General features: G+C 39.8%; 1 protein-coding gene across 3 annotated transcripts in view; it reads right to left on the reverse strand.

Moving 5' to 3' along the window:
• The window catches only part of RAPGEF5 (Rap guanine nucleotide exchange factor 5), a 167480-nt gene that overhangs the window by 131235 nt on the left and 12154 nt on the right, over positions 1 to 24091 (reverse strand). For all 3 annotated transcript variants that reach the window (XM_062569216.1, XM_062569215.1, XM_062569214.1), the window contains exons 2-5: positions 5861 to 5911; positions 4632 to 4738; positions 3518 to 3639; positions 2232 to 2400 (exon numbers count right to left, since the gene is read on the reverse strand). In XM_062569216.1, the coding sequence (XP_062425200.1) occupies positions 2232 to 2400; positions 3518 to 3639; positions 4632 to 4738; positions 5861 to 5911 (449 nt within the window). The remainder of the gene's footprint in view (positions 1 to 2231; positions 2401 to 3517; positions 3640 to 4631; positions 4739 to 5860; positions 5912 to 24091) is intronic.

Consider the following 24091-nt stretch of genomic DNA (forward strand, 5'->3'; position numbering starts at 1 on the left):
ATGTACATACAGAATCCATAAAAACATACAGACTATCAGAAAAATTGATGTAAAGATGTAAAAATGAATACAGAAGTATTATAGTACAAGAAATACTAATCTTCTGTAAGGAAGTACAGTTCATATCTTTATTTGAGAAAAGACAAATTTTCACTCTAAGAGAGAGTTTTCAGCATTGCCTCTTTCTTCCTCATGAAAAAGAATATATGGGTTTAGCTTGGTCAGTAACTTCAGCAATCACTTCATCACATCTATTTCCCCTTCAGACTGTGTTTTAGCAGTTTATTATTCACATCAAGCATGGAGAATTTTGAAACTAGAAAAGCCTCTTTTTCCTTTAAGATCCCTCACCCTAGAGGCTGCACAATTATTTAAAATTTTATTCCTTCCACATACACTAAAAGAAAAAAGCACCCTCACAATGTGACAGAGAAAGCCTCCAGAAAGTAATTCTTTGGTGGCAATGCTCCCAAAAGAAATCCAACTTCAACTAAAATTTGAATAATGTAAGCAGGAAGGAGGTGGAAATATACATTAATGAATAATTGTTCAATTCATGCAACAGGGAACATCCTGCACTAGAAATGACAGTTGCACTGGAATAATATAACAGCATAGTAGACTACTAGTGGTACTCTCTGGCCAAGGTCAGTGTGTAGGACACATTTTTAACTCAAACCTGAAAGGTCTTCAGCACACTCTCCTACCCATCATCCTTCACATAGCACCTCTATATGACCTATCTAGTCAGACTTTTTGGTTCAAGGCCTTTGCATGAGTAGCCATGTACCATGAGAAGTGGCCTGATTTGCAATGATAATGACAAAAACTGTAATTCCCACTGAAATCAAGATGGAATCTTCATGATATTTAAGGAAGAATCAAAGTGCTCAGCATCAGAGTAGGTTGGGATACAAGTATTTTTATTTTCAAAAAGTCAAAGATATGCATCATCTACTTAGGAAATCACACTCTAGACCCCTGCTCAAATCAATCACGAATCCTTGCCATTTGGCTACAGTCAGTCAAGCTGACCAAATAAATGTGTCCTCAAGAGAATCCACACTCCAGAACTGCCAACTTCTGCTTGCTGAATGTGCTCAACAACAGGGGAAGGGATCAAGTTTCTGGACTAAGTTACGCAGAGAAATTACTGAGAAATTTTCAACCAGTTCAGCACCTCTAAAAGTCAGACTGAATGTCTGAATTTAAGAAACTGGGAACATCTTACAGAGACTTTGGGCTGTGTATTCATTTGAAGTATTTCCATTAGGCATTTCCATTTCCATTACTTGAGAGAATATGTTTTTAAAATTTAGAAGTAGAGAAGGAAAGTCCTTATAGAAAAAAGTTTGTCTTTGACATCAAAGAGGATAAATCCTATTACTGCAAGAGTAATAATTCTCAGCAATATAAATACTGGGTTTGAGACTTCATCATGCTAGGAACAACAAAAGACTTCAACCCATCTTTTCTGTACTGGCCAGCCCCTGAAGATTTATGAGGGCATGAGGGGTCATTAGCCTCCATACCTCTCACTGACATCTTTTTCCTGTATTTTAGCCTCCCACTGTGGCACAAATAACTATGGTTTCTTTCTAGCTGCTAAACAGACCAAGTTTAGAGCACAGCTGGATCAGCACAGAGGGGATGTTAACATCCAACAGTCAGGCAGAAGAGGAGACATACAGGAAAGGAAGCTCTTAAATGGCAAAGTCTGTAAAAAGAATAATAATTTAAAACTACAGAGCTCTGAAAAATGTGCAGCAACAAACACAAATCAGACAACTAAAGCCACCATATTCCTAGCCATCCTCTACATGTGCCTGATAGCTGATCCTGACCCGGGACACAGGCATTTGACCTGCTAGTCAATCAGCTCCACAGCATGCCTACTGCCAAATTCATGTCAAATCTCCAAATGTAAGAGGAGACAAAAAAAGTGAAACAACTTGCCCTGGTAATACAGCAACCTAAAGTCAGAGCTTGCATAAGAACCACAATATTCTGAGAACCTCAAGATAAGCGTCCCAGTTCATCTAGCAACACTGACTTTCCCAGATGTTAACTGCCATGTATATCATAGAAGAGTTCATCCCTACAAAGTCTGCCAACACTGGAGAGAAAACTTCCTCATTTGCACAGTGGCTTGAGGAAAACAATGTCATTATAAGCCAGTGACTTACAGAACAGTCATCAAAAATTGAAAAGAGATGTATATACACACTTACAGATTGCACATGTCAATTCTGGGAGGAGATAATGGCAGTAGTTGAAGCAGGAGCTTTACACCATTCTTCCATCCTTCATCTCTCTCAAATTCACAGAAAAGGTAGTTACATTCATCCGCTGAGAACTGGTAGAAAGCATGAGTGTCTTGAAAATACAGCTGTCTGTCCACTGTTTGAAAAAAATAACATTAGATATCCTTTTGCCCTTTGCTATGTAAGAGCTCTTTGTTCCTATTGCATTCTGTATTGCACGTGACCTTAATCCTAAATTGCACTACCATAAAGGGCAAAGGGATCACAAGCTCAGCCCAGAAGCAATCCTATCCTCTAGTATTAACTCTATCAGTGCAACCCAAAAACCTCAGTGTGAAGATCTCCAGGCTCCTGAGAGTCAAGCACTAAAATTGCTGAGTATTTCATCAACAGAAGAGTTTGGAATTAGGGGATATGGCTGGAAAAGAAAAAATCCTTCACTTGTCAGATTTCTGAGCCTCAATCTTCATTAGTATCTAATCTGTTACAGGCTTTGGTGAACAAAGTTCAGTAATGGTCAGTACTTCTAAGTATGCTCAGTGTCCCCTTACCTAAGTAGGAGTTTGCCATAACACCTCACCTTTTTTGCAAGGAGGAAAGGTAAGTGCCTAGCACAGTCCTCAGGGCTGGAGATGCATTGAGTTAAGCTACCTATGTAGCCCCAGCTACAACAGAAGTCTAGAGGTTGGTTACCAATGTAATGACCACCAATCGCATAGTCAGAACCGAATCCCTACATTTTGGGAGGAAGGAGAGGACAACTGGGGAGAATCTGGCATCACAACACTCTAAAAGAGCTGAATTCCTCTCTCAATCCACTGTATTCGAAAATTATGAAAAATACAAAGAAAGGGGAAATCAGTAATTGCTAGAGAAGTCATCTGGTAAATCCAGGATCTGCAACGATGGAAGAGCTGAGCTGCTCTCTTTTGACAAACCTAAAGGAACTTGAGGGGAAAGAAATAGGCAACAGACACACACAGCCTGCAACCTGGCAATAGGCAATTACATTTGCATAGGCAAAAAGAAGAAAAATGACTCAAAAAAATGATTCATCTTTCGTATTTATGTAATGAAAGGTCACTGAGGTAAGCCTGTGGAGTAGACAGTAAAACAAAAAATTGCTTAACCAAAAATGAAACAATCGGCACTTTTTCTTTCCCTTCTTTCTCTTCCATCAAAAACATAACTCTCATCCTATCTGGGAAGAAACTGACAACCTTCCTTATGTTAGATGTGCTAACAACACTGACCTGACAACACAATTCCCATATCCAGAAGAAGCTGCCACACGCCAACTGCTGTAGATCGGCACTTAACAAAAGGGCAGTGCTCCAGGAGCCAGTCCACCAGTTCTGATCCAACACAGCTTCTCCTGAAAACATGCAAAACGTCATTTCTCACACTGTGGTACCGTTAACAGGCAATTTAATGATACGGAGTTATTTTAAGTGATCAAGGGGAATCCTCTGTTCAGCAAAGCAAACCTGTCGTCTGATTACTGGCTTTTGTGATCTTGTTCATTTCAGGAAATAAAGTGTTCTGAAAAATCTCAGTGGAATATCCCTAGTTATAACACAGGAATTCAGTGTTAGATCAGAAGTTCCTTTACATATCTAATTTGCATGGCATATTTTACAGTATATAGTATTTTTTATCTATTTGTGCTGCATGCAGTCATCCAAAGATGTGCAAGACTAAATAAAATTCAACGTTTTGGATTTTATTTCCTTTCTGTGTGTAGGCACAAGCAGTACAGCTACACAATATAAGTGTAACACCTTGAGTGTTGCTCTAAGATGTACTTCATCTTGCACATTATTGATAAACCACTTTCTTTAATTCATCAAAATCAGAATTCAGGCTTGTTCTTATATACAGATATGAATAATGGTGCTATAATAAACACTTGTGCACTTTGGCATGATTGAAAATCGGGGAAGCAAATATGCTGTAACGTAACACAAACAGATAAATTTCATTACAAAAACATTCTGTAACTTACGTGCAAAAGCACTGTGTAACTAAAACCTGGAGTCCAGTTCATCTCTTTAGCTTAAGACCAGGGTTGAATTTGGCACTCATTTCAACAAAAGAACATACAAATATAATTGTATATGAAATCATAACCAAATAAATTAATGGACATACAACCAGGCCTCTGCTCTGACAACTGGCAGAATAACGTAAGAAATAATATTAAAATACACAAGATTTTAAGAATTTTTTTTAGAAAATATTTTAGATGCTCAGGAAACACAGACAAAACCCCCCACCCTTTGCATTTACTGTCCTGTCAAATCAGAGCAGAGACAAATGCAAACAAAAACCCACCCCAGTTAATTAACGTGAACGATCGTGAGTTACCTGCAAATTCCAGTAAGGTACACCCTGTCTTTAATCAGGTCAGAAGCTTGTAGTGTAAAAATATTCCTGAGAGCTCTCCCAGCACAGGAAGAACTTTCTCCGTATATCTGAATTAAAAGAGAAATTGAAAATTGTGACAAACAGTGATTTATTCCCAAAGTAGTAAATTATTTTGCCACTATACACTCTCTGCCTCTGAGCAATGCCTTCTCCCCTGCTAAAAAACAAGCAAACACTCAGGGTCTCAGAGCAAATGCACTCCAATGTCTATGTTACCCAGTCTTATCACAGGGTTGCATATGCCTCCACGGGTTGGTCTACTTCTAGGTTTGCTGCCTTAGAAAAATGGAGATTTTTACTGCCAGTTTACATTTGAGCACTAGACAAAGTCAAATGAAAACAAGTGTTATTCTGCCAAAGCAAAAAGATCGTATTACCACTGCAAAACCAGAAATACAATTAAAAAAAAACATTATTCTGTAACAGTTTTAAACAAGCCTAACACACACTGAGATGCTCTTTCATGATTTTTTCTTGCTGTTTACAAACTGTGGAGGTATTCTCTGACAGCTGCAGGTCAGTTCACCTGCACGCTGCCACAAGGATGCCGTCTTTCAGAACAGCCACGTCTCTGAGCTCCCTCGCGCCTGATTCATACCTTGCACCTTAAGGCTGCAAACGAGTCCTTCAAAACAGGACTTAAGTCCATCTTCCATACACGTGTGTTCTACCTGGACTCTGTATATTACCCCTTACTGACAGATTTAACTCAAACTTCTCTAATGATGCTTCCTCACAGTTCCAACAAAGGTATCAGAAATATGAATAACTCACTTGAAAGAAAAAGAAAGCTTCGCTTTCACCTCTTTTGCTTGCTGTATTTTGAATCTTTCAAGGAGCATAAAATAAACCTGAGACAGTAAAGTCTTGAGAGATGCAAAAACAGAGCTCTCAAACTCTAAAATACTGCAAAACTAAGGTAAACTGTTTGACAATAGTTTAAATGCCTCTGAAGTAAGTGTGCATTGGGATCTAATACAATTTAGTTTAGTGAATTCAGTAATAGATACAAGCAGTTTCTTACATGCACAAACTATAACATGTTAACTGGATTTAACTGTAGGCCACATTCTACGAATGTCTTCAAAGCTATGGTTAAGCGACTGAAGCAAAACAAAAAGATTCCTAATATGTTGCTTTTTAAAATGAAATTAAAGTTTGACAAGTACCTTGTTTGAAGGTGTTTCCAAATATGGATTTGAAATTCTTCTGGACAGGGTCTGAAAGAGAGTTTGGTACAGATTTAGTTTTGTTCTTTTTTTTAAACAACAACAAAAAAGTAGTAGCAATGTAGGTCTCCTAGATATTGGAATCCGAATAAAAATCATTTATCAAACATCTGAGTAGTATAACCAAAGTCTCCGAATTAGATTTTTTCACATCAGGGAAAAAGTCTTATTAAACTTGATCCTATCGTTTACTGCATTTTTTCTAGATCTGGAAAAGACGATGAGTAATAAGGTGGCAAACTGTAGACAACACGTAATTAATTGTTCAGATCAGTAAGGACCAGAAATGACAGTGAAGAATTTCAAGAGAAACCTTAAAAAGTTTGGTGAAAGGACAGTATCCAGATGAGCTCAGCATTAAAAGCAGATTGTCTTGGAGAAACATGATTACACAGGCTCTTACACCTTTTTAAACAAACTCTATCAGTGCTGTAAAGATACAGAATACTTCTCAAGGAAGATCACTCTTATAAATGAAATTCTGAATTGTAGTAAAAAAAGAAACCAGGTATTAGAATAAGTGAGCAATAACATAGTGAGTAACAGGGAGGTAATATTGCTCTAATGAAGATGAGCAGTATCTCTGGCACATCACATGCTGCACCAGTCATGGCATCTCAAAAATGATGATCCAAAGTTAGAGGGGATTCATACAACAATAGTAACAGGAACAATAAAGGATTTTGATGAGGATGAGAAGAGACAGAGAAGGCTGTGACTATTTACCTTACAAAGGAGACGTTATAGGGGACGTAATGTAGGTATACAAAATAAAGAACGGCACAGAGGAAAGGGAGAATTTCTGTTCTCTGTTTCATGTAGCATGAGAATAAGAGATCATTCAACAAAATTAAAGAGGTTTCATGTTTGAAGAGGTGGAAAGGAGGATGACATAACTCTTCACTGCAGGGAAAACAAAATGCCAGAACCTCACTGATGTTCAACGAAGATTGTGGTTTTAGTTATAAAATTAACCATGAGCTACAATTCTGAAAGGCAAATAGAGACAGCATAAACCCATACAGGAGCCAGGTTATTCCATATTTCTTTACCATGGTATTTCCATACCTTGCCAGTGTTAAAAGACAAGATACAGTCTATTCTGATGCTTATGGGCAACTTCTAGCTTACTACAAGCCACACAACACACAAATAAGTACCGCCTAAAAGAAGTCTGGAATTGAAATAGAAAAAAATTGTGCAGGTGCGCTGGCAGAACAACAGGAGGACTGTGTGGTGCTTGCTCACGTGAACCCTCATTACAGGCAACTTAATTAATTCCGTATTTGAGAAGGATCCAATTCACACATGCTACAGTGTAATCATAAAAAAAAAAATCATCCTTCACACGCTGTAAGAATTACAGAATCCATATTTCAGTAACACCACCTGCTCCCTACCCCCATACTCTTGTTCCTGTATTTTCAGGAACAGAAGGGAAACCGATGACAAAGCATGGAAGTATGCAACACTGTTTGCACCTCTGTGCTCGTCACAACTGCTAGTACAGTCTCACATTGCATGTGTAACCATGGCTCAGTATGGAAATACTATAACGCAAGAGCTTCACTCCCCTCACCCATACCCAACAAATACGTCCCCAGAACATGACATTGCTTCAGCTCCCACTTCTTCTAGCGGGCATGTCATTAACACCCCTGTCTGCAGCAGCCTTTCGTGGTGACGCTGCCCTTGTCTTGTTGCCAAGCCTAACATTCAGCAAGCCTCAGTTATTGCAGCAGCACAGCCCAAGTTCGTAAGCTGATTTCCTCCCTTCCTCACTCAACTCCGGGGCTGGCGTAACAGCGTCACTGTGGGCAAGCTCATTCCCCTGATGCTAGAGTGAACCGTAATCTCTCACCCCAGCCGCTGCCCCATTCCAGCAGGGAAATCAGGGCTACCAAGAGCATGGGCAGGACGGGGGGACACCAGCCCCGCTGGCCTCGGTGTCGTCCTGCCCCTCACCTGCCTGTTCCTCCCCTGTGCCGGCGCCAGGCTCATCCAATCCCAGGGAGCGTGCCGTGCGGAAAGCCTTGCTCTTTGGCGGGATTATTTTTTACACGGCTCTGCTCCCCAGACGGCTCACTCAGAAGGCGAGCACATGCTCCCACCACTTGCTTCACGCCACCCGCCAGATCCCTCCATGAGCCAACTTAAGCCACTAAAGAGGCAGTAAAACAAAATCTGTAAAAAGAGCCCCGCAAAAAACATTATGGTATTTCAGTAAGTTAAACTGGCTCTCAAAGAGTTCGGTGAGCTCCAGAGCCTATGTAAGGGGAAAGGGCTGGATAACGCACTTGGGAGAAGGGAAGATGGGAAAGGAGGAAAGAGGAGGGGGGCAGAAACCAAACCTCCCTTGTTTGGCAGCAGGGAGCCAGCGCAGCGCAGCAAGAGTGGAGACACCACGAAACAGGATCAGCACACCCTGTGGGTACTCTGAGCCCAACACCTTCCCACTAACATTTTATCTTGGCCTGTAGTTGCTCTTTATGGGTTAATTTCAGCAGAAATTGGTACCCTCACACTTGGGCTTCTTGAAATAGATACAGAGCAGGGACTAGAGGTCCAAACGTCCCACTCTCCAAAGATTACTGCCTTAACCACTAAGGTAACTAGTCTTGCTTAAGCAGCACATATCAGAGGACATTAATTACATCATATGAAGTCAAAAGCACCAGGCAATAAAACTTTGGCAAGTAGGGCAATACTAGTAACTTCAAAGTTCCTCATCAGCTGTCAGGATGAAGCATTTAATTTGCTGCACTTATCAAAAAAATCCCATAACATACACACATACACAAAATAAAATGTTTATACAAACACAGAGAAGAAATACAGAGAATTGGAAGTAAGAGGTGGGGAGGGTGCTGATGTCTTGCATAGGGTGATGAGGAACATGAAGTATAAACACGGTATGGGGATGATCTCTGAGTCTGGGGAGATGACCTGCGTGCGACAGGAGAGGCACAGGATAAGATTTTGGAATATGGCTGCTAGGCTCTGACTTGGTTAGTTGTATGCCACAGGTAATTAGTCTAAAATAGAGGAAAATTATAAAGGATTGCACTGTAATATTTAAAATTACTAGAAATGCAGGCAGAGCAATGATGTTAAGAGAATAAGAGGATTAGAATAAAATGACTAGCAGGTAATTGAAAACAACTAGATGGACATCTTCTTGACAGTCCGTAAGATCAGCTTATGGGATTTGTAGCCAAAGAGTCAAATACTTCAGTGAGATTTTTAAAAGGGGTAGCTAATTTATTACTAACTAGTGAGCAAGATCTGTATGTGGTTTTAAATTAGTATCGCTTCAACTGAATAATCTTTTTAAATCAAGCCAAGCCATTATTTTCAGCTAAGCATGCAAAGATAAGGATGGTAATATTTTAATGTAGGAATGTGATCTGATTTTTGAAAAGCTTGGAAAGAAATTCCCACATTACACTACACAACAAGCAAAGTGCACTAATGAGGACATTTTGGTCTTTGTCTGAAACATCAAGTATTTCGTTCCTGGGAGATTATGGGTTCTTTACTTGGCAGAGTATTGAGCTAGCTCCACCATGGCAATTCCCTCTGCATTTACTACAAGTGACTTAATGTTCTAATCAAGGGATATTATAGAGCATGTTTTCAGCCTCACTCATCTTTGGAAATACACTTGAATTTTCTCCTAGGTTTCAGACTTGGCATTTTGGTTTGGCCTCATCTCTATTTAGGATGACTTTGCCCCTGAGTTGCCTGTGCTTTGCTTTCTCCCAAAGCCATCCCAACGACTGCTGCTACTCCTGCCTTTGCCAGTAGTGCGGGCACAGAAGCATCAGCAAAGCTCCATACATCTGCCAGCAATTTAATCATTATCCTCAGAAGGAAAGAAAAAAAAAACAAAAAAACACTGCAGTGGTTAGAGCTCCAACTCAACAAGTGCTCTTCTCAGCTGGGATTTAGTACAGTAGTAGCAGCCAGCAACTAATTCAAACCAATTTCCAATGCAGGATCTAAATGATTTGCCTCTCTTCCAAGAGATTCTGATACTGCTGTGCATTTAGTAAGAAAAGAAAGCTTTGGCAAAAAATAGGTAAGTAAGGATTTTTTAAATTAAGTATGTAAAAGGTTTATAAAAAGGAATAGGAGATTAAATTTAAATTTTTAAATTTTAAAACAAGAAAAGACAGAAACAGGGCTCTTCCTCTCCAGCAAATTGTTTAAGCTTCCACTACATTCCAAATTTTTCAAATAACAAGGTTTTTAACTAGTTATGTTATCAAAAATTGTACATGAGGCTACATTAAGAGTTTGTAATGAGCCATCAAACTTCATCTGTTGTCAGCTGACAATGCACTCTCACATATTTGTTTGTTTGATCAGGGCTTAATTTTCAAACATGCCCACAATCAACTTCACATCAAGGAGCAGTGCCAGAAACATTCTGTGTATAAATACAAGCAAATAAGCATTCATAGTTTCAGGGCACTATCACTATGTCCCTAAAGATTTTAATAAAGCATTTATGCATTCCAAATTGGATTACTCAGTATGCTTAAAATTAAACAAATGCTTCAGCGCTGTGCTACATCAGGGCTTCTTTCTCTAAATACAAACAGCCTGAAAACAATTCATCAAATTTTGAGATGCACGTGGTACTACCTGGTAATGAGACTGTTTCTGTTCCCAGCAGGGGGATTTCAGCAACTACCCAACACATTCTGAACAGGCTAATACGACTGCAAGGGAAACTATGCATTCAGACTGATTTCCAAGAAGCATTTAAGCATCCAAGCCTAAAATGCACTTTCACAAGTATTCGCGCTGGAAGAGTTCCTACCTTCCAACCACCACAGACAGCACACATTAAAGGATCACAAATAAAGCTGAATCCAAATTCACTTTCAAATACAATCAAAAGTGCTTTTCTCTCCCTACTCAACATTCAACTTTAATAATATCATAGCTGAGGAAAAAACTAAAAATCCAGCCGGGCTATTTGCTTAATTTCCCTCAGGCTTCTCTCCCACTCCATATACAGATCAAAAAGTAATTATTTTTTTTCTAGACAGATTTCCTTCTCTCATTACAAACCATGAAAATGATAATGCCATAATGACAGAAACTATCATAACTCATGCAACCAATGGATGTCAGTGTGTTTTTTCTTCAAAATGATTTGCTGGATTTGCTAACAGTAAGCACAGAGCTAAAATAATTAGTGAGTTTCTGCTCCAGCCCTGCTCTGAAAATGAATCCTGAAACAAGGCTCCCTTGTACCTTCCCAACACACCCTCCGTCACCTGCAACCCAAGGAAGCAGCAATTTCTGCAGGATAAATGTTCATTTATTCCGACCGCTTAGTCATGCCAAGCGAGGGGTGGGGGAAGGGAAAGGTAATTACCCAGCAATTTGGGCTGTCACTCAACCACCTTCAATTTTTTGCATTCGCTATTGTTTGCCACTGCCAAAACGATAGGCTTTTTAAGCAGAAATAAGATACAGGTGCCGTGTATAATACATGAAATGCTACTGTAATATGACTGTGGCTGGATGTAGAGAGTATTGTCATGAATCCCAATCCGTTTCCATGTGGCAACAGATTTTTGCTCTTGGTTGCTAAGGTACAGCAAGTAGAGTTGGTTCTGAAGCTAGCTGACTTTCAGCAGATATAATTTATATGAAATTGTAGAATCTGCTTGACTTTCTGCCAAATAATATCCATAATAAACAACCTTCCCCCACTGCTCCTCTGAAAACCCACCCTCAGAACTCAGGGATAATGGAGAACAGTCAATGGAACAGTTCTTCCCATTAATATTTATTTCAGATTAAATATAAAACTATTTATAAAGGGAATTATTTGGTCTTCTTAAACTTCATACATTTAGATGTAGCATAAAAAGGTCAAAAAGCTATAAAATGAGAAATACATATTCATCAGAATTTGCAATTTAGGGTTCCCAGGTGAGACTAAAAAGCTCTCTGGAGATACCTAAATGGGTCATTTAGTGGAGGGAAACTGAAGAATGTATTCTCTCCTGTTTTCTGTATAACAGGAACTTGCAATGGTTATTTCACAAAAGTGAAGCCCACTAATGACAGTTATTCTCGCCTCCACCAGAACAGAAAGAGAGCTAAGGAGGAATTTGCTTGTCTTTGTAAAGAACAGCTATGTTTTCTAGGTTTAAAGACTTACTTTTGAGACAACAGGCATTAGAGCAATGCATGTCCAAAGCATTTCAGTATTTTCCAGTACCTAACAAACTAAACACGGCTATATGTTTTTATGCTTCAAACAAAACTCTTTTTTTCTAGTTAACCTGTAACATTAAGTTGGACACTTAAAAACTTTTAAAGCCTCCGCATCCTAACAAAAAGTGCAACTTAGCATACAAGAGCAAATTTTGTTTGCATGTCCCTATCTTCCCCCAGTTATAAGGGCCCCCAAAAACCCCAAAACAAAAGAAAAAGAAATTTATAGATTAAACTACAGCAGGATTGGCCCTCTTTTCTCCTCCCTTTTCCCCAGTCCTGTTATGGGAGGAAAGCCCTGGATACATCCAGTTCCAAACAAGAAAGGCATCAACACAGCCCGGGACTTCAAATGGATTTGAACAGAGCTGTAAGGGTTTTGACACTGAAACCAAATCAGTTGAAGAGCAAGGGAGGAGTGGTGAACTGTGAGCCAGGAACGGCTGGCTTAAAGAAACTTGATGCTCCTCAAGAGAGCAGGAGACGTCTGCTAACGGTGCATTTCCATGACCTGGTTAAAGTACCATCAAATGAGGCTGCTGACAAGAGGGTCCTGCCTTTCCCCCTTCTCCTGCCGCTCCGTCCCAGCCCGGCCACCTCCCTGCTGTGCGCTCTAACGCTAGCGCATTAGAGGCTGTGGAGCAAACCAGCCTCAAGAGCTGAGAGATTCAAATTAACCCGGCAAATAACGACCGGTTTGAAGCGAGCCCGTTCCCCTCAGCCAGGTCGCCCGCGGGGGCTCAGGCAGAGGCGGGGAGCCGGAGGCCAGGCGGGGAGGACAGCTGCACCCAGAGGAAGCACTCGTTCGTGCCCACTTAAACTATTCAAGGAACTACGGCATAAAATGTGCCTAATAAATCTTCAGCATCGCTGCTCCATTAACATGGAAAGGAGGTGAACTATACCCACAAAAGACGACAAGGCAAAAATCAGAGGTGTCACAGCGGAGAGCTAGCAATGGGAAACTCTACCTCACACCTTCATCTTCACATAAGGCCATCAACGGAAGTCCCATCTCAGTTAATGCCAAAGACCAATTGCAAAGTGAACAGGCTACAACCATAGCTTGCAATGTAGAAAGAGAGCTTAAACGTGTTTTCTGCTCTCTTTTAAAAATACAGCAGATAAACTCAGATGCCAACAGAATGCTTGCAATGAGAACTTAATAAATATGAAAAGGCAGAAAGAATCAGAATTTTACTGCTTTTTTCATATTTTATGTAATGTTAAACTATACAAAATACATTTAATTATTTGTGGTCCTTCATTTGATTAACTTTCATGCAGCATTTGTGTTCTAGCTGGCAGTTTCATGCATACTTTTGCTGATATCACCTAAGAAGCTTCCCAGTGCATTTCACTCTTCCATTCAGACAGTCAGCAACATTTCACAGACAACCAGCATCCTTTTTTTCCCCCTCAATGCAAAACAGGCACTTTACAGATTGTCATAGTAATTTGCAAAATGTATGCAGTTATTTTCCTTTAAAAGTCAGCACCTAATAAATACAGTACATGTTCTTTGTAATCTACCACCATCCTCCTGACCATCTGGTTTTGTTTTCTTTTGAAGAGCACCATGCAGCTATTTTTTTAATGATTATTTAAAATATTACACAACAATTAGTATTTCTAATGATAGAAATTATTAGCAATAATAAACTGTTTGGACCTTTCAAAAGAATGCACATTGGACTCTCTATACCATAATTAAACAGACGTTCCCAATGGCAGGTTACAGTTTCTTTTCATATGGATCTAAATGAAATTATTAACAAAACAGTGAAAAGAGAGATTAGAAGGAAAATGTGGATCGTCTGCACACTTACAAGCATTTCAAAGCACCTCTGGCACAGTTCTGGTGTTGCCACCGAAATACCCTGTCAGCGCACATTTCCAAGGAAGAACAGAGAGCAGGATGGCACCCCAGCTTGGCAAAGGGGGTCTGGGCCAGGCAGCCCAACTCACAGGCACACGCTAGCGAAACAAATTTGGGAAAAACAAGGTAGAGGCTGTCATCATCAGTACAGCAAAATGGCATCATGGAAGACAAATTTCAAGGAAAAGTCTCTCGTCAAAAACACAGCATGGTTTCTACTTTTAAAGAGATGTATCCTCTGAAACCACTTGATCTCTGTCGAGCTCTTCTTTTCAACCCAATGACTTCAGGTAGCATCTCATCTACATAAAGTGGATATCTAGCAGCACTGATTGGTTCTTTCTCAATCCTTACACCTCTTAATTAACTGTAAGGCTTACAATAATAATAATAATAATATTGAATTTATTCTACTCTCAAATTTATGGTAAACGGGTAAGAGAAGAGAATAAAGGCTTACCAATATGCAGGATTTGTCAGTCCAACTAATGTACTTACGAAAGTTCAGGGAAAGTTTCACACCCCAAAGCATATATACATATCCAGACACTGCAGGCAAGTTCCTTATCTCCCAAAGTTCCTTTGCCTCCCTCCAAACAGCTATACTAAATCTCATTTATTATCATCTCTTGATATGCAAATCATATCTAAGTTTTCGCTAATGAAATACTTGCTTGGGATGCTGACTTTATCAAACCAAAAAGGAAAAAGCTTTCACATTGATCAGCTCCTTCAACAACCACACTTGTCCCCTGATATGTTCTTTCTTGTCCAAGCTGTTCAATTAAAATTCAGAATGACATTAATAACAAATACTTAGATCTCCACATGTTCACCAGAGCTATTACAATAAATACATCTGCCTGGAAAGCCAGCCCTATCTGGCCTTCTAACATTATCACCACCTCAGAAATTCAGTCATGAAGCTTTGATCCTGCAGAGCTCCACTAGTTTTGAAAACACTTTTTTCATTACCGAAAATACTTCTAATATCTATTGCAAGATATCAAAGAAACTGGGAAGAGTGATCTGTGAGAGAAACAATTCTCTAATGCAAAAGCCTTTAAAAACATAAGGCAGTAAGTTACAAAAAGGAAGCCAAAAATAAGATGACAAAGCTAGATTCTGAATTATCATGCTAAACCATCATGCTGGCAGTAGTTCAGATTATTTCTATGCAGGTCAGCAACTGTATGTGTATGTAGTGCAGAGGTTCCTGCAAATAAAATCTCAGGTTCATGATTTAAATTTGTTGGGGGAGGAGGGGAGGCTTGCTAATACTCATCTCCATGCCCCTCCGCATGGTGGGGGAGGCTTCACAGCCAGGGAGGAATGACACATTTCATCCTGTCATTACGTCTGCTGTTCATAGCCTCCTCCGCCATCTGCTCTACCGGCCAAACAAGAAAACCCATTAAAATTTCTATCGGTGCTTGGAGAAGGGTGGGAAGAGCAGGGAAGGTGGCACCCCCTCCAAGAGCTGGAGCAGGGGGCTGCAGAGCAGCACTCACCCTCGATCACAAGACGAACCACAAGGCCTGGGTGGAAACACGCAGTTTCATGGGTAACACTGAGCTGACTCTCTTCACAGTCCTCTGCTACCGGGTTTCCATCTCCTGCGCTCACAAGCCGGTCCTGAGGCCTCGGTAAAGCAATGTCGCGGCTGCTGGGATAGCAGAGGCGCACTCCTCCGCATCAACATTACCGCAGAAAATACCGGTGTCAGAACCGGGCCTTCGGCAACCAACATTTGTCAGAGATTAAATAATTAATAAAAACCTTGAAAAAGACAATCAATTAAAAAAGCAATCAGCTCACTTGTCGCTAACAACCACCCATCAGGCAGATGTAAATTCATGTGTGGCTTATCTGGTGTCAGGCAAAATCAGCACGGTTAGTTAGCTGATGCTCCTCAACGCTGACGCGGGAGCACTCAGGTGAACTGCCCCGATGAGCCTGCTGCAAGGACGCCAGCCCCCGACAGAAGAGCCCTAACAAGCAGCCGACGCACAGAAACATCGGAAATTGCTGCAGCCCTTCAAGCGAACACCTGTCCGCAGCCTGAAGAACAAAACTTCTAATGCTAGCAAGTATTCAGCAAACCAAATTTGAACAATCCTAGCAGAATAAAGAAATAAAATGACAGTATGAACTATATATGGCTGAATGAGAAAATTCATTAAAATATTCATTTATTCGGAAGCAATTCAAAAAAAAGACCCAATATTATAGATTTCAATTTATTGTTTGAAGTACAAAAAGACAAATTTAAAATTCATGCTTTCTTTATGATTTATGAAAATACCTTGCAGCAAATTATATCAGTTTAGTTTATTATGTGAGAAATGCCTGTACTTGTGGGAACTTTTTCCTTACATGCGCTGCACATAAATAGTCCATGAACTGCAAGTGAGCAAAGGAATGTTTTTAATGTCCCTATTCTTATTTATTTCAGAGAGTTCCACTTTTACCACTGCCTGTACAAAACATAGGTCACCTGGTAATTCCCCAAGCCTTATCTTTTTGAAGTAGAGCACATTTATTCTTTTCAGGTACAAGATGTGTTCTGCATTTGCAAATTGAGATACCTGAACACAATGTAGAAATACTTTATTCTTTATTTCTAAAAAAAGAGAGAGAGAGAGAGAGAGTATGATTTTGCAAAGACTGTTTGACCTATTGGGCAATGCACCAGACGGTTCAATGTATCTGGGAATTGCTGCATCTCTCATGGGTTTGGCAGCAAGTCATTTGCCTTCCTGTACATCAGTCTGCAATGGAAATGACTGGTTCCCTCCGCCAAGCACTTGGAGACCTACTGGTCTGCACCTACTGGCTACCCTAAGGGCTACAAGCACTCCGGCTATTTACCAAATCCCCAAGCTAGTCCCAATTCAAGGTCAAATAAATAGATGCCGGACATTTAAAACGCAATTAATCATCAATAGAACTATCAACTCTTGCTTTTTTTACCTAGATTTTCAAAGAGTAGGAGCAGCCTCTGTGCTGCAGAACAAGGTTTCATTTAAGAAGCCTACCTTACAACCTGAACAGTTTGAAAAGCTGCAGATCTGTTGTTTGTACTGGCACCGCTTCAGCATGACTTCTTAGGAACAGCATTATTTCACTGACAGTAGCTTTTGGCACAAGTTGGTGCCAACCTACTACGGACTGAATAGTGGGAGCTTTTAACCACTTCCAGAAGAACAGCTGTAATTTACTTTTTTGCAGAAAAACTATCAAAATTCAACTATTTCAGTTTGGTGAAGGAGTCAAGTTCCCACTGTTCAAAGACCTTAAGAAGCACCCAGAATGCAAGGAAAAAAACATATATATTGTTCCCTTGGATCACACAAATAATTTCTAGGCAAAGCAGATCTAAGAACTCCTCATCTGCTCTCAGCAGAGCTTGAACTCCATTTGGAGTTCAGCTATCAGCACCTTCAAACACTCTGCAGAATATGACCACACTAACCTTGATAACATCTTTTTTGTACTTGAAAACTTTTGGTTTGAGTGTTGAAGCAGGAACAAATGAAAACTCAAGTGCACTCCAGCTCCAAAGGGGGATGTTGCTTCCACTGAAATGGGGAGTGACTTGAGAAACAGGGCAGTCCAAAATTCTCTGCCACTGTCCCAGGAACCACTGCACACCTACCATTTAATCTGGATTGTTTTACTAGACCTAGGAATGATATATAGAATAACATAGGAAGTAGTGTACAATAACCATTAGATATAGATTACAGAATAGGAGTAGAATGTGAAGAGGAGTTCAGCATATACAAACAACCACTACAGGCAACTTAAATAAATTTAGCTTTCACTAGATTTAGAAGATACAGAATCAGAAAACATCGCAGATGAGTCTTCTGAATTTTTGCAAGTGGAAAATAGCTCAAGTGCCAGGTACCCAAAAAGTATGTTTTACTTTGTATGATATGATCATATCCATATAATATATCCTAGGTAGATTAAGAAACTAAGAAAGTAAAAGATGTGCCCAGCACTTCCATCATACCTAAGAGTCTGGGTATCTTTAGATAGGAACCTCCTTTATAAACATAGGTTCAAAGAATAAGGAACACTGTCTGCACTTAGGCAAGATTTCTGCCCTAAAGAGATATATTCCCCTTCTGCTATTCTTTACCCTTTATTTTAATAACCTGCCTTTCTCCTTGCATTTATCATTATTTCCATTCTTTATTCCTGTAACAATTGTTTGCACACATTTCATATCACTGAAGCACATGAATAAGTCACGTCATATCTGTGTTGCATTATTCTACATTTCCTCATTGTGATGCATAATAAAGTCTTAAGGGAAAAGTCCTTTCTTAACTGCTGGGCAAGTCTAATCTCTCCTTGTGGAAGGGAGATTTTTCATCTCTTGTGATTCTGCAGCTGATAACAGGGGGTCAATATCATGAAGTTCTCCCCTTTCAGACAACAGTATTGAAGGACAGGATCTTGCTCCAGTAACAGGCACTGGAAATGAATAGAACTGGCCTTTACAAGAGTTCTCCACATTCATCATTTTCTAGACAGTATGGGTCAGGTCAAGATCACCTAATCCTTGCCCCTCTCACCAGCCTTAAGTGCCTGCCTAAACTAAGTTTAAATGAAAGGAGTCAAAATTTGACAAGTTATTCTTGTGAGATTAATGCCCTTTGTGGTTTGTCAAATTCATAGACGAAGGAAGTAATAAACAGAATTGTACTGAACCTCTTGAGGAGAAATTATATTTTTTAAAAACGGTATCTTAGCCTAATTATAAGGAAGTGAATAAATAAATAAATATATCTTCCCTCAACTGGGCCCATGTTGCTCTTGTCCCCCATGAAGTCATCAATCCTGGTAATTTTCCAGTGCGCAGACAAAAAACTCTCAAGCAAAACAAGACCTAGTATTTACAGCATAGAGTTGCTCTCTGGTTCATTTCTTACATGCTTTAAGCATCCTTTAAACATCACACTAGTATAAAGGGTTTTTTTTCCCCTTTATAGGAACAATTCTATTCCTTAAACAGAAAAAAAACAACTTGAGAGTCAAAGGATTAGAGTATTTCTCTATTTTACATCTGATTAAATTATCTGAATTCATTAACCTTTAACTGCATTTGCAGCTAGAACTATTATGTAGCTCTACCTCCCAACAGAAGTGTCACCATATGATGTCTACATCCTAGTCAATCTCATTCCCATATTCAAAGACATATGCAAAAAAAAAAAAAAAAAAAAAAGTGCCAGAGTCTGAATTAGCATAAGAACCATGCGCGCAGAGGAAAAAATACTCCAGCAAATTACAGCAATGCAGGGGATCTGAGGTAAATTGTCTGTTATGAAGTTGAACATACACTCCTGTGTCAGACATATCCTGACATAGAGATTGAATTCTCTATGATTTTGAGAAGCTCACTGCACAACAGGTGGTGTAAGGAAGATCACTTCCTATGGAGGGACTGTTCGGGATCCTACGACTGCAAAACTCACGACAGACATGCCAGATATCAGCTAAATATGGAGATAGTCCAGAAAGTAAGTAGCATGTAAGAGTTCAGTCATAGTTGGAAGAGTCCACTGAAAGCTCTGTTACGCAGCCCTCCCACCCAACTGATTCTAAGCTTTCTTTTTACAACAGCAAGTCCCTTGCCTTGATAGCTGTGGATCACCTTTTTAAGGCTGTTTCAAAGTATACATGAGGCAGTAACCATGGCCTGAACTTGCAAAATCTGAAATAACAATACCAAAAAATGTCCTGTCCCTCACTAACAACAGCAGTGGTAGCACTTGCAGTATAACAGTATAATTTGCGTAGAAACAGTTGTACTTATTGGGACACATAAGAGAGAAGCAGAAGGGCATAATATGGACATGAACACACTTATCAGTTATGTGAACGATGACATATAAAACTCCCATGGAACAGCCTATGCGTTATTCACCACCAAATTATAGCTAGAACATGGACTGAACAGTGCAACATCTAAAAGCCAGCAGAATAGTCTGCTCATGTTGTAGTACCATTGCAGGAAGAGCTTCACACATCACCGCCCTTCTGCAGGATCACATTTCCACCATCAGAGGACAGTCAGGCCTGGTAGCCAATGTTAGGAAAAGAAAGACAGATAAGGAACCTTTGACCATCAGGCTAAGCAGTCGCTCATGTAGTCCTTGTGCTGCTAGGTGCTGTTTCCTCCTCTCCTGATCCCACACCTTCAGCCACATCTCCTCTAGGATCCTCTTTTACACACCTATGTAAAGCAGCAAATCATAACTGAGCCACCACTTTCTGCTTCGCTAGACTGAGTCTTCACCCCAAAATGCTTGAGGAGGTTCTTTGTCCCATGGAAATAGAAGGATCTGAGGTAACAACTGACCACATTTTTTCAGGTCTAGTAGCAGAGAGAATTAACTTTCCTCCTCTCTAATATTCTGCATTATAGCCAATGCCTGCAACATTGATCACTTTTAACACGCTGTTATCCTCCTTCTAGTTGCCTGATGTATCCTGGTTACCAGCCCACTCAGATTTAAAAAGTCAGTAATAAATGTCATTATAAGTCAGCATGTGTTTTCTGATCTATGCAAGTGGCAGGGAGAGAAGGGGAACTGCTGACTTTAGAAGTTATTCAAGCTATGCCCATGCAAGATACTAATTTGTTAGAGAATTCAGACTGAAGTCAGGGAAGTAAAGTGAACCAAAAGATAATTCATACACTAATATTCCCCACAGCAGTGACTGATCTTCCAGAGACTAGTAGAGATATTCTCCCTATGTTTTTATATATATTTTCACAAAAAGCAAGATGTCAAAGACATCCTAACAGTCTGCTGCGATGCCAAATCTGACCTAATGAATTCAACAAACAGGTCCTGCCCATCCTGGATGCCCTACCAAAGCAGGCTGAGTCTGTTCATTCCCTCCCCGCACCTTCGCCCTGACAATCCCCAAAGTCCCGCCAGCTCGACAACCCCTTCCCCATCACACACCAGAGCCACTGGTTAAGCTCCTGTGCTAGGGCAGAGTGACGGCAAATTGCCAGATTTGCTGCAGGAGACCTTCACTTCGAGATATATGGTCTTCAATAACTGGTTTATTCTAACACTGCATCAACTTGCTAACTGCTCCATCTTTTCCCACACCAGCTCTTTAGAGATGGCTTCAAGCCAACGGTTATTTCAGTGGCACCACCACTATGAACCATACAGACAAGCCTGATTTCACCTCAGCCCATAGCACAACAGGGTAACGTATCTATTTAGTCACCTCTCATGTGCCAAATATAACTGCAGCAAAAAAAAGTGTTTCAACACCTTCTTGGTATGTAGATATACACCTGGAGACTTCTTATGTGGAGATAAGGAGTAAAGAGAATGGGAAAGGAAAATAAAGATGAATAAAATTAGGAAATGTCTGGTTAACTTTAGAGTGGAGATGTGACTGTCATCATTCTGTGTGTACCTAACGAGGACCCTTTCCTTTAGCCTTGTCCCCATGAGGGACAAGGTCAAGACCTGTGCTATGTTCTTTGAGTTTGGACTTGCCGTACTGAATCCTGTACATTTTACTAGCCCAAACTTAAGAAACGTAGCACAGCCCATGTAGGACCCCACAAAAGCAAAGCTGAGTCCAGGGAACATACTTAGTTTACCAACATCTTTCAAAGCAAAGTTTGGAAAAGGACTAACACTTTTTTTTTTTCATATATAATCTCTTTGCTTCCTTTTCTCTACGCAACATCATAGTATCTGCAGTTTTAGGCACTGGACACACCAGGACGTTAATTGCAGAGGGCCTCTGGGACAGCATTTCTGATAAGAGACCCTTTGCCCTGGAATTCATGTCCGTGCTCTGTCCACTGGGACCTCATGAAAAGAGCAGATGGGTTTATGAAGAGCAAAGAAACAGGAATGGGGTTTGGAAGATTAAATGGGAGGTTTGTTTGCATGCTTTTATCATAGCTCATGCTTGTTGATGTTTTTAACTTCTCCGTTTGTGCCAAGAGATAACAATGACTAACCCGAGAGGCAAAAAGTCACAGTGTAAAGAAACAGGCATACACATATAGGAACTGCAGTTAGCTCAGGCTGAACAGAAGATGACTCATAGACCCCAGTACTGGGCTTTGTTTCTAAAAGTAAGAGAACACCCTGCACAGCTAAAGCAATGGATAAACATTCTGTTTTCTTGCTTAACTTAGGGTAAGTATAAATTATTTTCAAAAATCTTCACATTTTGGAAGTTTCACAAAATTTACCTTTAGCCTTCAGTAACATGTGAACAGTTCTCAACTTGGGCTTATAAAGAAAAACTATTATTGTCTCTGGATAACTTCTTGCAAGTATTTTTACTTACAGAATGGGAAAATGTAATGCTTCCTTATCCACTACTATCATCCTTCCTGTAATGTGTTTTGAAACACACTGAAATTTGAAACACATTTGAAAATAACCAGCTGAAATAGGTCCTGTTCTACAGCCACGGTAAACAGATTCATACAGTGCTGTTTTGTGAAACAACAGGCGTGAATAATTCTCAACGTTTGCATTATTTTAATAAGAACACAACTTGTATTTAATAGCAGAATTCCTCTATTAACCACATTTTGTGCTTAAACACAGCATTCCACTAAGGGGACATTTTCTGCCTTTGATTTTAATGAAGAGCTTTGTAAGATTGGAGAACAGTTATCTGTAGTGCGACACAAACACTTCAATATATCCATTTTTAGAAAGCATTTGGTAAATGATTTGTCTGCTAGAGTTTTGTTCCAAGTAGCAGTTTTGCCTTAAAGTGGCCTGAGTAGAATAAAAGGAAAAAAGAACAAAACCCTCTCCTCCTTTTTTGATTTGATAGCTAAATCTTAATAACCATAATCTCTGTTCCTTTACTGCACTTTGTAAGGAAACACTGACAGTAGCAGAGCCAAAAGATACTCTTGCAGAGCCCTGCTCTGTGATTACTTGACCAAGTCATTAGTTACTAATCGGTGTAGATCCTTCCAAATAGCTGTGCACTCATTTAATATTTTTACCATTCATGAATATTCTTATTTCTTATGAGAACAACAAAGCTTTTGACGCAGTACGATATAACACAGTCAAGACTGACACAGTATTAGCTGTTTTTCTCCTGCGCTCAGAGACCATCTACACAGCGATACTTCACAGGTTTACTCCAGCTTCAACAGAGGTAGTACAGATTTGCCCTAACATGCAGACTTCCTCTAAAGCAGCTAAAGGAGCCTTTGGTTGAGAGACAAAATACTGTAATTCATCAAACAGTAGCAAAGTGATGAGGAGCAAGAACAGGATTAAACAGCCCACTTTCTTCATAACACAGAAAATAGGTAGATGACTCAATGTTACATCCTGGGCTCAGTGTTGTTTAATAAAACATATTTGTGATGCGAATATCACATCACGAGATAAGCAGGTTTTGCCTATATTTTGGTTAGTCATAATCAAAAGTCTATAAGCAACCTCAGAGGGGGCTAGTCCAGCTGGGTGATTGGATCACTCAAGTTAAATAATGTTCATTAACATCAAATGCAAAGTATGCCCACTGGAAGGAAAAAAGTGCTGACACCTTATACAATTTTAAATTAACTGTATCAACCTAAAGGAAGCAATCTGCATGGCCGTGAGGACATGTCAGTGAAGGACTAATCTGTGCCACCAGGAATTCTAAGAAGATAGCAAATTGTTAGGATGAAAAGCATATGTGATGGAGACAGGGAGGAAATTACATGATTTATATAAATCAGTGATGCAGTCTCACCTGGAATACTACATTCAGCACAAGCCATCACAAGTTCAAAGGGACACTGCAGAACCAGATAGGGTTCAGAACAGGGTAACAAAGCTGATTACAGAGTCACCTAGAGAGACTGAGATTGCTTGCTTTAAAAAGTAGCTGTAAAAGAGAATACATAAAAAAAAACAGCCATACAGAAGAGAGAAATTAGAAGTTCCCTGCCAATAACTTCGGAAGGTTTTTTGGTGACAACAGATTAGTCCCTGAAATTAAAGGTAGGAAATTCAAAA

This window comes from Rhea pennata, chromosome 2 (assembly GCF_028389875.1).
Source record: "Rhea pennata isolate bPtePen1 chromosome 2, bPtePen1.pri, whole genome shotgun sequence".
Taxonomy (NCBI): Eukaryota; Metazoa; Chordata; class Aves; order Rheiformes; family Rheidae; genus Rhea; species Rhea pennata.